Source organism: Eutrigla gurnardus, assembly GCF_963514095.1.
Source record: "Eutrigla gurnardus genome assembly, chromosome: 13".
NCBI classification, from domain to species: domain Eukaryota; kingdom Metazoa; phylum Chordata; class Actinopteri; order Perciformes; family Triglidae; genus Eutrigla; species Eutrigla gurnardus.
This window is the reverse complement of record NC_139936.1, coordinates 11,522,622-11,534,837: the sequence shown is the minus strand read 5'-3', so window position 1 is coordinate 11,534,837 and position 12,216 is coordinate 11,522,622. Positions and strand designations below refer to the sequence as shown.

At 47.6% G+C, this 12,216-nt stretch overlaps 1 protein-coding gene across 3 annotated transcripts in view; it reads left to right on the top strand.

Annotated features, from left to right (window-relative positions):
- ptch1 (patched 1) overlaps positions 1-12,216 on the top strand; it is a 44,064-nt gene that overhangs the window by 28,930 nt on the left and 2,918 nt on the right. For all 3 annotated transcript variants that reach the window (XR_014598124.1, XR_014598125.1, XM_084024047.1), the window contains exons 17-23: positions 3,228-3,411; positions 5,150-5,430; positions 7,083-7,220; positions 7,341-7,483; positions 11,003-11,102; positions 11,189-11,545; positions 11,651-12,194. Coding sequence is in view for 1 of the 3 variants with exons in the window: in XM_084024047.1 (XP_083880173.1) it covers positions 3,228-3,411; positions 5,150-5,430; positions 7,083-7,220; positions 7,341-7,483; positions 11,003-11,102; positions 11,189-11,545; positions 11,651-12,193 (1,746 nt within the window). In the remaining 2 variants the exon portion in view is untranslated. The remainder of the gene's footprint in view (positions 1-3,227; positions 3,412-5,149; positions 5,431-7,082; positions 7,221-7,340; positions 7,484-11,002; positions 11,103-11,188; positions 11,546-11,650; positions 12,195-12,216) is intronic.

Sequence of the window (12,216 nt, the reverse complement as noted above, 5' to 3'; positions counted from 1 at the left end):
GACATCCAACCTTGACACAAATCCGGCTTCTGAGCAGCTAAGGTCTCAGAAGGAGGTCCGGACGGAACTCGCTCAGCTTCAACGGGGCATTGAGCGCTGTTTTTAGTGCCGTCTCCAAATAAAACAACATACATGGATGCATGGCTGCGTTCTTTGGCAGGAGACGGCGCAAAACAAAAAGATAAGGAACTGGAGAAATATATAAACAAAATTCTTGACCAGGATTAATGAAAACTCCCAACACAAAAAAACAAGCCAGATCCTTTTTCAACACTGAGATTTCACATTTCCCTCAAAGATAATACCCCCCCACAAACGCACACACACACACACACACACACACACACACACACACACGCACACACACACGCACACACACACACACTCTTAGCTGTTTGTTTTCGACTTCTTCTCTTACCCATTGAGCTCCATTGCAGCAGCATGTTACTCTTCCCATCCCTTCCGCTAACCGGCAGGAAGCAGAGGCAAAGCCGGGTGTGCGGCCCTGCTGTGACATCACTTCCTGTGCCTGTGAGGGAAGTATATTTGCCGTGAGGTGTGGGGGCCGCCAGCAGAGCTGCCTGGGCTTCCTGTGACAGCTTGAAGACATACAGTTGTTGCGTATCCCGCTGTTAAATTCAATCCAGATCCTCTGGAATCCGGCTCTCTTTCTTGCCCCCCCCCCTCTCCCTCTCTCTCTCTCTCTCTCCAACTCTCCTTCACAAACTCCTGTGCTCGCACGACCGTGCTTGCTCTCCCTCCCTTTCCCTCCCTCAGTGCTCCACCGCTGTGTCCTCTTTCAATGAGGGGAGCCGAAACACGTGGTTTCTTTGAGGCAGCTCTGTGTGTGCATTTGTATGTTTTGAGTGTGTGTCCTGCTTTTGTCTGTTGTGCGTGCACTTACAGCAGTAGCTGTTTTTTTTTATGTGTGTGTCTGTCTCAAAATGAGGACCAGATCTTTTTCCAACCCTGGCAAATTGCAATGCTAGATGTTTTATTTTGATATGCCACTCCATGGATCTGTGCAGAAGGTGTTCTGGCTTTGATCTGCTGCTGCTGCTAACATTTCCCTTTGTGTGCCGGGCAACCATTCATTCCTTATGGCCAAGCCTGGGAGTCTATGTGCATGTGTGTGTGTGTGTGTGGTTTGAAAATAATATAGAGGCAATAGAAAGATAAAGCAGAGAGTGAATACAGAAGTATGTATGGAGAGAGGGAGGAGGTGGAAAGGTTTTGAAAGTGCCCATGAAGGCCATGCTTACGCTATCAAGAGCACTTTTCTTCTCAGGGCCAGGTTGATCGGTGGCGCCGGGCATTCTGGGTACCCGTAGGGGTCAGGAGAAGCAAGTGTGAGCAACATTTGTACAGATGTTGTGTTATTTTTATAGCTCTACTCCATTTGCTGGGTGGCATTTCCTTCAGTGTTAACAACCAGGTTAACTGCACACAGACGTGCTCAGGGACTCCAGCCAATTTTTTTTTTTTTATTGTTACGCTAACTCAAGCAATTTTTCTCCTCCCCCCCCCCCCCCCCCCCCCCCCCCATCACAAAAAAACCCTCCTCCTTTCTTCATCCACCTAACCCCATGAGTCCAGCTTCACCCCTGAAATGCTCCCTGCCTCAGTGAAGGAGGGATTTATGGTTCCTAGAAGGGAGAGTGGCACAGCGGTGTGCAGTAATGGCTTTACCTCTCAGGAGGTAGCAATGCTAGGCTACACTCCTCTGGTTCCAAATGGGAGAGCGAAAGTAATTGCCCTGAGCAAGACGGCCCTTCTTGTCTACCTACTGACCACAGCTGTCACAGCATTTGACACCGGCTGAAACAGCTTGGGAACAATCGGCAACACTCTGCGTGGGTTTGGTCGGATTCATAGTGGATGAATGCTAGGAGCTTAGCTACAGGCTAACAGAGACTTTGTAACATGTGTTTTATCACCAAACTCTATTTCGGAAGCCTTAGAGTAGTAATGGAACTTGAGCTAAGCAATATAGCTGGAATTAGCAGAGTCCGAAATCACTCACTACATAGTGAACTATGAAAAGTAGAAGGATCACCAAACTATTCATCCATGACATTACCAAATTTCCTAGCAATGTATCCAATAGGAATAGAAATGTCACGCCAAATCAGAGAGGTTTAACCACACGGTGGCACTAAATGAAAAAGGAGCATCGCCAGAAGCATTTTGATTCATTGTTTGAGCTCAATAAACGTCAATTTCATGGCAATTCTTCCAACAGTTGTTGAGATATTGTAAGTCAGGACAACAATGATGGACATAGAGCTGCCAGCATGGCCAAGAGACACTAATAATGTTGCTAATTCATTTTTTCTTAGCTGTAAATAAAATTTCCGAACATGATAATATACATAATATAGCCTTGAAGCAACCAGGGCTTTCAACAAGGATATGGTGAAGCCAGTCAGAGGGGAAAAGTAGTCAGCAAGGGGCCCACAATCGCCTGTGTGGCCTGTATTGAAAGCAGTGCACTTTTTAATCCTCACTGTTCCTCACGCATGCCTCATACAACATATACTGGTGCATTTCTTAGAATTAAGACTCTGTAACACATTCATCTTCTGCAGCTGTTTCTTGACAGAAAAGTGCTGCAAGGCTTCCTTCAGAAATGTATTCAGAGTGGTCAGGACATTGGGCCTGAGGTTGGCCAGCCAATATCGACTGTATGTAAAGGGAGAAGCTGATTCAACATTTTCCATGTTTTAATGTGGCATGATAATTCTGGGAAGCTGCGATGAGAAGTACGGGAATTCTCAGAAAGGCGACCAGTGTTTGACTTGTTGATCTTTCTTTGGTTGGAAAGAGAGAGGGACTAATATTTGAATCTTATTTTGAAAGCTGCTCCGTTTTCTTGCGCTCATGCATGTGTGTAAGTAAGCATTTCTGTGGTCCGCTCACCTGTGAAATATTTTGGTTAAACAAGTCCAATTTCCACAATACCCTTTCGTGTCCAATGTATACTTGACGGCCGCAGTATAAGCTTCCCCTCATGTTTTACCTCAATTGCACTTTTTCCATTTGCTTCTTATTTTCCATTTTGAAATGTATAAATTTGTCTCAGCCCGATGTAAATGTGAAGGGGCTAATTTAACTTGGATGCATGCAAGTATGTGTCTGATGGCTTTAAGAGAACACAACAGAACATTATTGTCTGTATTAGTACTTGTGATACCATCAATAACTCCTTTCCTTTCTGGGTTTTGTAGCTGACTCGTCAGAGGCTTGTGGATGCAGATGGGATCATCAACCCCGGGGCTTTCTACATCTACCTTACCGCCTGGGTCAGCAATGATCCTGTGGCATACGCCGCCTCGCAGGCCAACATTCGCCCCCACCCTCCTGAGTGGCTCCACGACCGTACCGACTCCATGCCCGAGACACGCCTCAGCAGTAAGTTAGCATATCTGCCAAATATGCTAGAATTTAAAACACGATGCCTTATAGGAAGGAAATATTGACGTTTACTCCAACAAATGAAGATAATATGAAATATATGAAGTTCATACCCGCAGCACAGCAAGTTTTAAGCAACTTTTCTTGAGGCTCGTTGGTCTCAACTGCATCTTTTTTTAGGTGCCATAAGGCAGCTGCTGCATGTGAGCAGTGTTTACCTCTCGTGGTTTGAGTTATTGCTCCTTGTCTGCCTCTTAGCTTTAAGTGAGATAGTAGACTACTGCACCACTGTGTGTGTGTGTGTGTGTGTGTGTGTGTGTGTGTGTGTGTGTGTGTGTGTGTGTGTGTGTGTGTGTGTGTGTGTGTGTGTGTGTGTGTGTGTGTGTGTGTGTGTGTGTGTGTGTGTGTGTGTGTGTGTGTGTGTGTGTGAGCTCAGGTTGCAGGGCTGAGGACCAAGACATGGCTTTTTGTGGTTCTTCTAATGGTACCTGTGGTGAATGCTATAATCCTGGCTGCCATGGGGCCCTAGCATTACACACACACACACATATACACACACATTAAAACTCAGTGACCCCAAACACGACGCACACCCTGTTCTCATTTCCCTGCCACACACACAGAGTGTAACTCACGTAAAAAAAATGTTTTAAAAAAAGTACAGTCATGTTGTTGTTTGATTCTAGTCTGTGATTTGGTACAAGTCAGGAAGTGCTCCACGGGGGAGGAAAATGATTGGATAACAAAGAGTGACTTGGATTGGGTGGGAAGCACAATTGGATAACAAGCAGGAAGTCCTTTACGGGGGGGAATGTGATTGGATAAGCAGCGTGAAGTGCTTAGCTGTGCGGGAGCCCTCCGGAGCAGATCTGTGTTGGCTAAAAGCCAACTGGTGTCCTGATGGAAATTTATAGTTGAGATTATAATTGGCCAAACCATGTCAGCAAGTGCTCCTGTCTGACAACCTGCAGGCACTGTGGAATATAAACACTCACACCAGACCTGTGTTTTCATAAGAAAAAAGATAGATGTGGACTCCGCCATGTGCAGCAATGTGTTGTTAATTTACTCTGCATGCAAAAAAAAAAAAAATCAGAATGAACACACCGCTTTGACGGCACCGAATATGACTTAATAACCGTGACGGTGACAGGTATGCGTGTTTATGCATCTATATTGTGCCTTTGGTGGCTGTGCTAAGTTTGAGGTGTGGTAATGGCGGGTGATTCTGACATTGTAATTACCGTGAATCACAGTTAGCTCTCACACTCTGCTGTGTCTGGAAGTGATAGGCCCTCATTAGCCAGGCTGGGCCACAGACTGGCTGGGTTTGAGTCAATGGAGCTCTGTTTCTTACTGCTCCGCCCACCCACACACACACACACACACACACACACACACACACACTCGGCCACAGATGTAGCTGCTCTTGCAACAAGGTTGGATTAGGGAGGAAAAGCCTTGATATTGGTGGTTTGGCGACCAAAGTGATTTATGCAGATAAACTCAAAGAACCGCATGTTAGTTAATCAGAAGAGACAAATGATCATCTGCCTCCACCTTAATGTTCCTCAGTCATCTGTTTCATCATCTTTGCTTCCAAGGTTGCAAAAAATGTAAAGTCATCATCAATTTCTGCTTGCGGTCAAATGCTAATGATGTGACGGCTAAATGGAGATCAAGTTCTGCTTCCAACAAATGACCCTTGCCCCCATTGTCTCTCTCTCTCGCCTAGTCCCGGCTGCTGAGCCCATCGAATACGCACAGTTCCCCTTCTACCTCAACGGGCTCCGGGAGACACCGCAGTTTGTGGAGGCCATCGAGAGCGTGCGGGCCATCTGCAGCAATTACAGCCGACAAGGCCTGCCCTCCTATCCCAACGGCTACCCTTTCCTGTTCTGGGAGCAGTACGTCAGTCTGCGCCATTGGCTCCTGCTGTCCATCAGCGTTGTGCTCGCCTGCACCTTTCTGGTCTGTGCCCTCTTCCTGCTCAACCCGTGGACCGCCGGCATCATAGTGAGTGTTTTGAGGATTCAAACAAGACGATACACGCAACGCTTTACATCCGTGGTCGTTGATGGTCCAGAGAAACGGACCTTTATCCATACACTGCAGCAGATGATTGTTGAGGAAAATACGCATGCTCATTCTTTATAACCCACTTTGATGAATGTTAAAACTTTTTCTTTTACTCCTCCCTTCAATTCTTGGTTTTTATGTGTGGCCCAGAAGGCATCTCAGAGAGGATAGAGTCAAAAAGGCGAAGGGGGGCGCTGTGTGTTGTTATAGCCTCAGCCACCAGTGTTTATCTTGTGCTGTTTTGTTAGGGCCCGTCTGTTTAGTCTAGTCCGACACTCCCAGACACCGATGCCGAAATAAATGGGGAGAGGACACAAAGTTGCTCAGACAACTCGCTCCCACTCTAAACCTATAAAAATGTTAGATTTTATTTCCGTCCTCCACACACTCCTCCTCTCCCCAAGGATGCACGCATTCACGTCCACAGACACACACATAAAGCACACGCAGACATGTATACACTTGCTCGTACAGTACGAACGTGTAAACACGCAGGTACATAATTCACACAGAGGTTTTCTGGTTTTCCTCTCTGGTGGGTTGTATTTTATGACAGGCAGTGGCCAGGCCACCCGAGCCCTTAAACGGGGGAGGAGGGGAACTCATGTTCATCCTTCAGGCTTTACTAGCAAGATCAAAAGACAAGTTATGGCGGGACGTCAACTTTAACCATTTGCTCTATGCAGGACCAGACCACCGACCACCTACGACCTCAAACTCTCAACCTTGAGCCCTTTTAAACCCTCTTAACTATTTGCCCTGAAATCCGTCATAAGCACAGAGACAGACTTGTTTTTAACCCTCTGTCTTATGTTTTCATTCATACATATGTTTCTAATCCACTTCATATCGATTGCTTTTTAAACTTGGCATCTAGAGTGGTCACTTGTGATCTGGTTTTCTTCCCAAATCATATTTTATCCGTGGGAAAACTGACTTAAAGGGGGGAAAAAAACACACTTTGCACGAACGCAAATTGTGGCTTAGTGGTCCGTTCTATGATACTTGGAGGTACAAAGTCTGCTAAAATCTTAAAAGACTAAACTATTTCAGACTAGATGTGATCAGGACCAAATATTTTCCTGAATAAATCTGTTCACTTGTGATCAGATCACTGAAATTGCGCTTGAGTCTAAAGCTTTAACGGAGACAGACAATTATTCTACGTGTACTCTGTGTTCGCTCACTGTATATCACACACACACACACACACACACACACACACACACACACACACAGCTACCTCCCCTGCCCACCTCAGCCGTCTTCAAAGGATTTGGGCCCCATGTAACCTGACGCCTGTCAGCTGATAATGGCATTTACTCCCAGCTCCTGTCCCACTTTGCACTGAAGCCGCACACACACACACACACACACGTATGTATGGTTACTTAACACCTCTATAAGATAGAAATACTCACACACATCATCCTTGTATATCCTTGTTATTGCCCCCAGTCTGCCTTGTGCACATTCAAAGTCAGGTCAACTGTAAATTTACACAGCTCTTACACTGAATAGGAGTTAATATATATATCTATATCTCTACCACCTTCCTGTGTAACTGAAGCTCATCCTTACCCCCTCAGGTGTTGGTGCTCTCCCTCATGACTGTGGAGCTGTTTGGCTTCATGGGGCTGATGGGAATCAAGCTGAGTGCCGTCCCAGTGGTCATTCTCATCGCCTCTGTGGGCATTGGAGTGGAGTTCACTGTCCATGTGGCCCTGGTAGGCATGCAAATAATGAAACAAACCAACAACAACAACAAAAACATTTGTTTTCAAGTCATCCCGTTGAATGAGAAAACCAGAATGAGACATACATGATGTTTGTGTTGTGTTGTGTAGGCGTTCCTGACAGCCATAGGGGATCGTCACAAGCGGGCAGTGCTGGCATTGGAGCACATGTTTGCTCCGGTGCTCGACGGAGCCTTTTCCACCTTATTAGGGGTCCTCATGCTTGCCGGCTCTGAGTTCGACTTTATCGTCAGGTGAGTGCAACGAAGAGCTGAATATATAAGCACGTACAAAGGTTATCCTTTGGTGTCTGTGTGGCGCCGGTAGACCGTTGAGACCATGCCTCGACCTGTATGTCACGCAGGAATCTACCTGAGCCACCACCAATCATGCATGACGGCTCTTTGCTTTCTTCCTCTCCGTTCCCTCTGTCCTTCATCTTCCACCCGCATCAGCCTTTCATACTCCCTTTCTGTAAACCTCATCCCTTTTCCAGCTACCAGCGACATACCTGCTTTTTTTTGTTGATTTCTTTGTTGATAATCAAGGCCATTATTTTTCCCCACCCTCTTCTCCCCTTGTGTCTTTTCTTTCATCCTCCTCCTCTCCCCCTTTAGTGTCTCTCATGCCTGACATTTTAAGGGAAACCAGGGGAAGGATGGAGAGTTGAAGGTCAGGAGAAGAAAGAGGAGGAGGGAGGGAGGGGGGGCTAGGAGGGAGTATATGGAGAAGCAGAAGGAAACGATGTAAAAGAGAGTGAGGGCGAGAGAGCAGGAAAGTCTTCTGGCTTTTGTAATCTCCTTCAGCTAGTTTAACTGCACTCGTTAGACATTTATAAGCATGGGAAGGAGTTACGGGGTGGGGGGGCAAGAGGGCAGTTGTGGAAAGACAGGAGGAGTGGAAATTAAAGCCGACACACTGTGTGGGGCTCTGCGTCGGTGGCTCCTTTTGTGTGTGTGTGTGTGTGTGTGTGCGTGTGCGTGCATGTGTGTGTGTGTGTTCTTGCAAGCATCAAGACAGAAAGGTAGCGACCAGCCGCCCTACAAGGGAGGAAAATTAATGATTCTGTACATTCTCGAGCCTGGAGTATTATGAGAAGTTTCCAGTGAGCTCACTGGATAATTTAAAGTGACTGAGGTCGCTGTATAATTTGGTTGACATGCTCCTTTTGAGAAAAGGGAGCACTGAAGTCCATGTGATCTGCAAGCACGCAAACTCTTGTCATGTGCACAGGCCTGCGCTCATGCATGCACACCCAAACTATCACACATAGTCCTCCCTCTTATACACACACACACACCAACCTGCTCCCTGACCTTGTAATCATGGGGGTCAACGATGGCATGCCTGCCAGTGAAAGCACACACGGACACACACTCGGGAGAAACACACACAAACAGACACACACACACAAACACAGGGAGGCCCATAGACCTTCCCTCCTCACCTCCAGTGGTGTGCTCTGGTTTCTGGCTCGGTCCCGGGGCCTCCATTTAAAGGTTCTGCTGTTGTCTGAGCAAACAAAGCAGCGCCCCAAGACGGTGCAATAACAACAGGCCCGGCTCGTATTTTTCTGCTTGCGCCGAAAGAAATGTTTCCCTGGCTTTCCCCATCAGCCCCGTGAATGTTTTCACTCCAAACAGGCCGGCAGGGCACTCGGCCTGGTATGTGGGCTGCACGCGTGCATGTTTAGATGTGTGCGCATGTATGCGTGTATCCAAAGGTGACGTGGCGTTTACCCCTCCTGGTGTGCACGGACACGCTAACCGTAGTGATGACACGCTTATTTCAGGTCCACTTCCAGAAACGGTTGTGATAATCTAATAAGGCAGATGAAGGTTGGGTGGGTGGGCTCTAAATACTGTATGGTGGATATATGATGTGTGAGGGTAGAGCTTTACCAGAGACCAGGTCAAAGGTCAAATCATGGGTACTTGCTTTCAGTGCTCATTTACTACAAAGGGCTCCCAGTTTGAGATTGAATTCGGCGTGTTCCCAAATGTTGTTGAACATGAACTTTGGAGTACAAGTTCAGCGCCATGGGAGGATTATTTATTTGTTTTTTTTAAATGCCAGAAGTTGGAGTTTGAATGGGAAGATAGATAGATATGGTTGATTACTGTGCAGAGACATTCAGATTCAGTATCGTATCCTGAAATGTGTTCATTTTGTGAGACTTGATATAAAATAAAAAAGACTTCAGCTGGTCTCATTGCGGTGGGCTCCACGTGGGAAGTGTTTCGCCAGGTTACTTCATCTGTCTGCAGGCGAGATTCGGCATCTCGCCTTCTCCGTTTCCCCCAGAGGATAAACCGAAGTGAGAAAGAGCGAGACGTTCACATGCTTGTGGTATGAAACTGTATGTGAGAATGGGAGGCACCATGGAGTATATAGACTCATATAAAACGCAGCCACAATCCATTTTACATAACGATGCATTTCGGGGCTTTTTTTTTCTATAAACTGAATTTATTATGTTTCAGAATATGACTCACATGACCTTTAGTGTGGATAAGTGTTTATCCATACCAGCACTCCAAAAATTATAATTTGTGGATTGCGGCCACCCATGCTGGGAGAACCAGCTCTCCTCCCACACACACACACACACATTTTCAATAAACACACACAGATTAGTTATGAATGTGCGTTTAGTTTGAGGCCCAGATGCATAGCATACCAACGCATCTACACCTCAGTTAGTCGGATAGAGGGAGGGGGGTATAGAGGGGAGATTGGGGGGTCTCACCTGATACATTGGAGATTTAATTAGATGGAGGGGATTGTGGAGTGGCCGGGAATTTCACAGGGGCTTAGCTGGAAAGAAGGGAGAGAGAAGCGAGGCAGAAAAGAGAGAGAAAGAAATAAAAGAGAGGGAAAGAGAGCAGGGAGGGGTGGCGCTCTCAGGGTCCCCTTCTCTTCTTCCTAGACTAAATTGTTTAAATTCTATACCCTTCACTTCATTTGTTTGTTTCTCCCTTTCTCTCCCAAGAGGAGAGAGAGGCCCCTGTCCTCTTGTGCCCCCCCCCCCCCCCCCAAACGTCCCCCTCACCCGCCTCCCCTCTTCTCCCCCCCTTTTACCCTCCCATACCCCTCCCCCTCCCTTCACATTCCTCACTGCTTTGTTTTCTCCATGTTTGCTTATACACCACACACCCAGGAGAGAGTACCCTCGTCCCCAATAACCCCCCCAATCCCCCCCTTTTTCTTTCTTCCCGTGCCTTTGAATTAACCAGCTCTGGCTAATTATGCTTCCCCGCTTTTCTTCTCTCTCTGCGGCTTCTTTAAGACTAACCCTCTTTGGCAGGACTTAGAAACACACAAGGTAGATTTCGTATTTTTTTTTTTTTTTTTTGCTCCTCAAAACCACAATGCATGCCTGCCCGTCTGTGGGGGGGTTTATATATGTGTGTCTGTTTGGGGAGTGGCCCGGGTGTCTTTGTGAAAGTATTATTTCAGGGGGTGTGTAATGGATGATCTTGCACATGTCTTCCCACGTCTAAACCTCTGTGGTGTGCGCAGGTATTTTATTTGTTTCTTGGCCTGCTCTCTTTCTCTTCTTGTGTCGGCCGTGGCAACTCTCTTTGTTGTCGTGAAATTTCCCCATTTCTAAGTATATGTTCTCTTATTTTGTAAACATTTTGTAGGGAGCGAGAGGGGGAAAAACATGCATGCAGTGCATTTCACCCTGATATGTTGCATTAACTATCCATGAGATTCAAGTGTTTTCTCTATATTCAGCTACATTTGTGTGTACCTTTGGTGTGTTGCAGGTATTTCTTTGCAGTGTTGGCCATCCTAACAATTCTTGGAGTATTGAATGGACTGGTACTTCTTCCCGTATTACTGTCATACTTTGGGCCCTATCCAGAGGTAAGCTCCCATAAGTTCAACTACAAGGAAATTGAAAAGTGACATTTGTTTGCTGCCTCTTCACGTTCTCTCATCTCCCCTCTCAGGTGACTCCGGTCGATGGTCGTAGCCGGTTACCCACCCCGTCCCCGGAGGCCCCTCCTCACGTGGTTCACTTCTCAGTCCGTCCTCACCACACCACCGCGGCCACCACCACCTCCGGTGCAGCTTCAGACTCGTCTGACTCCGAGTACAGCTCCAACGCCACAGTGTCTGGTATCAGCCAGGAGCTGCAGAACTACAACCTGCCCACACGCAGAGCACAGCCTCGAGCGGAGGAGCAGCAGTACCACATCCAGACCAGCAGGGGCAGAGCAGCCAGAACGGAGGAGGACAGGAGAGCCGGATCAGGGCAAAGGCGCTCGGCCAGACAGCCTGACCCTCCTTCCTATACTGTGTGTTCGGTAAGAGAATATCCACCATCGTTTTGCATGTATGATGCTCTAATTGCAGATTTGTCCTGTTTGCTCACATGATAGAAATACATATATACTTGTCTTTCTCCACAGTCCTCTCAGGGTTGTGATTCTGGGCCCCAGCCCGGGACTACTCAGCGTAACAGCAGCAGGGACCCCAAGAGCCAGCTGCACTGGCAAGCTCCGCCCCCAGCCCGCCCGCGCATGGACGCTTTTGAAACTGCTACTGAGGCTGGGGGCCATTATGGCTCACAGGGCCATAGAGAACACTCAGCAGGCCGCAGAGCCCGCTCTTCTCACAACCCACAGCCTAATCACCACCTCCCGCACCATCACCCCAACCCCACCCCGTACTGCCAACCCATCACCACGGTCACAGCATCAGCCTCCGTCACCGTCGCTGTCCACCCGGCCCCCTTGTCCAGCCAAGCTCCTCCCGCTTCCTCTTACCCCGAATACATTGCAACAGACAGTTACTGCCCATCAGGGGCGGAGGGGCCAGAGCCTGCCTTCCAGGACCCACATGTACCTCTGGACACCCAAACGGGGGCCAGAGGAGTCAACGTGGAGGCCATGGAGCTTCAAGATTTGGAGTTTGAGGCAGCTGACAACTCGCGTGGCAAATGGGCAAGCTGAGGTGAGCTTTCATCTCCTTCAGG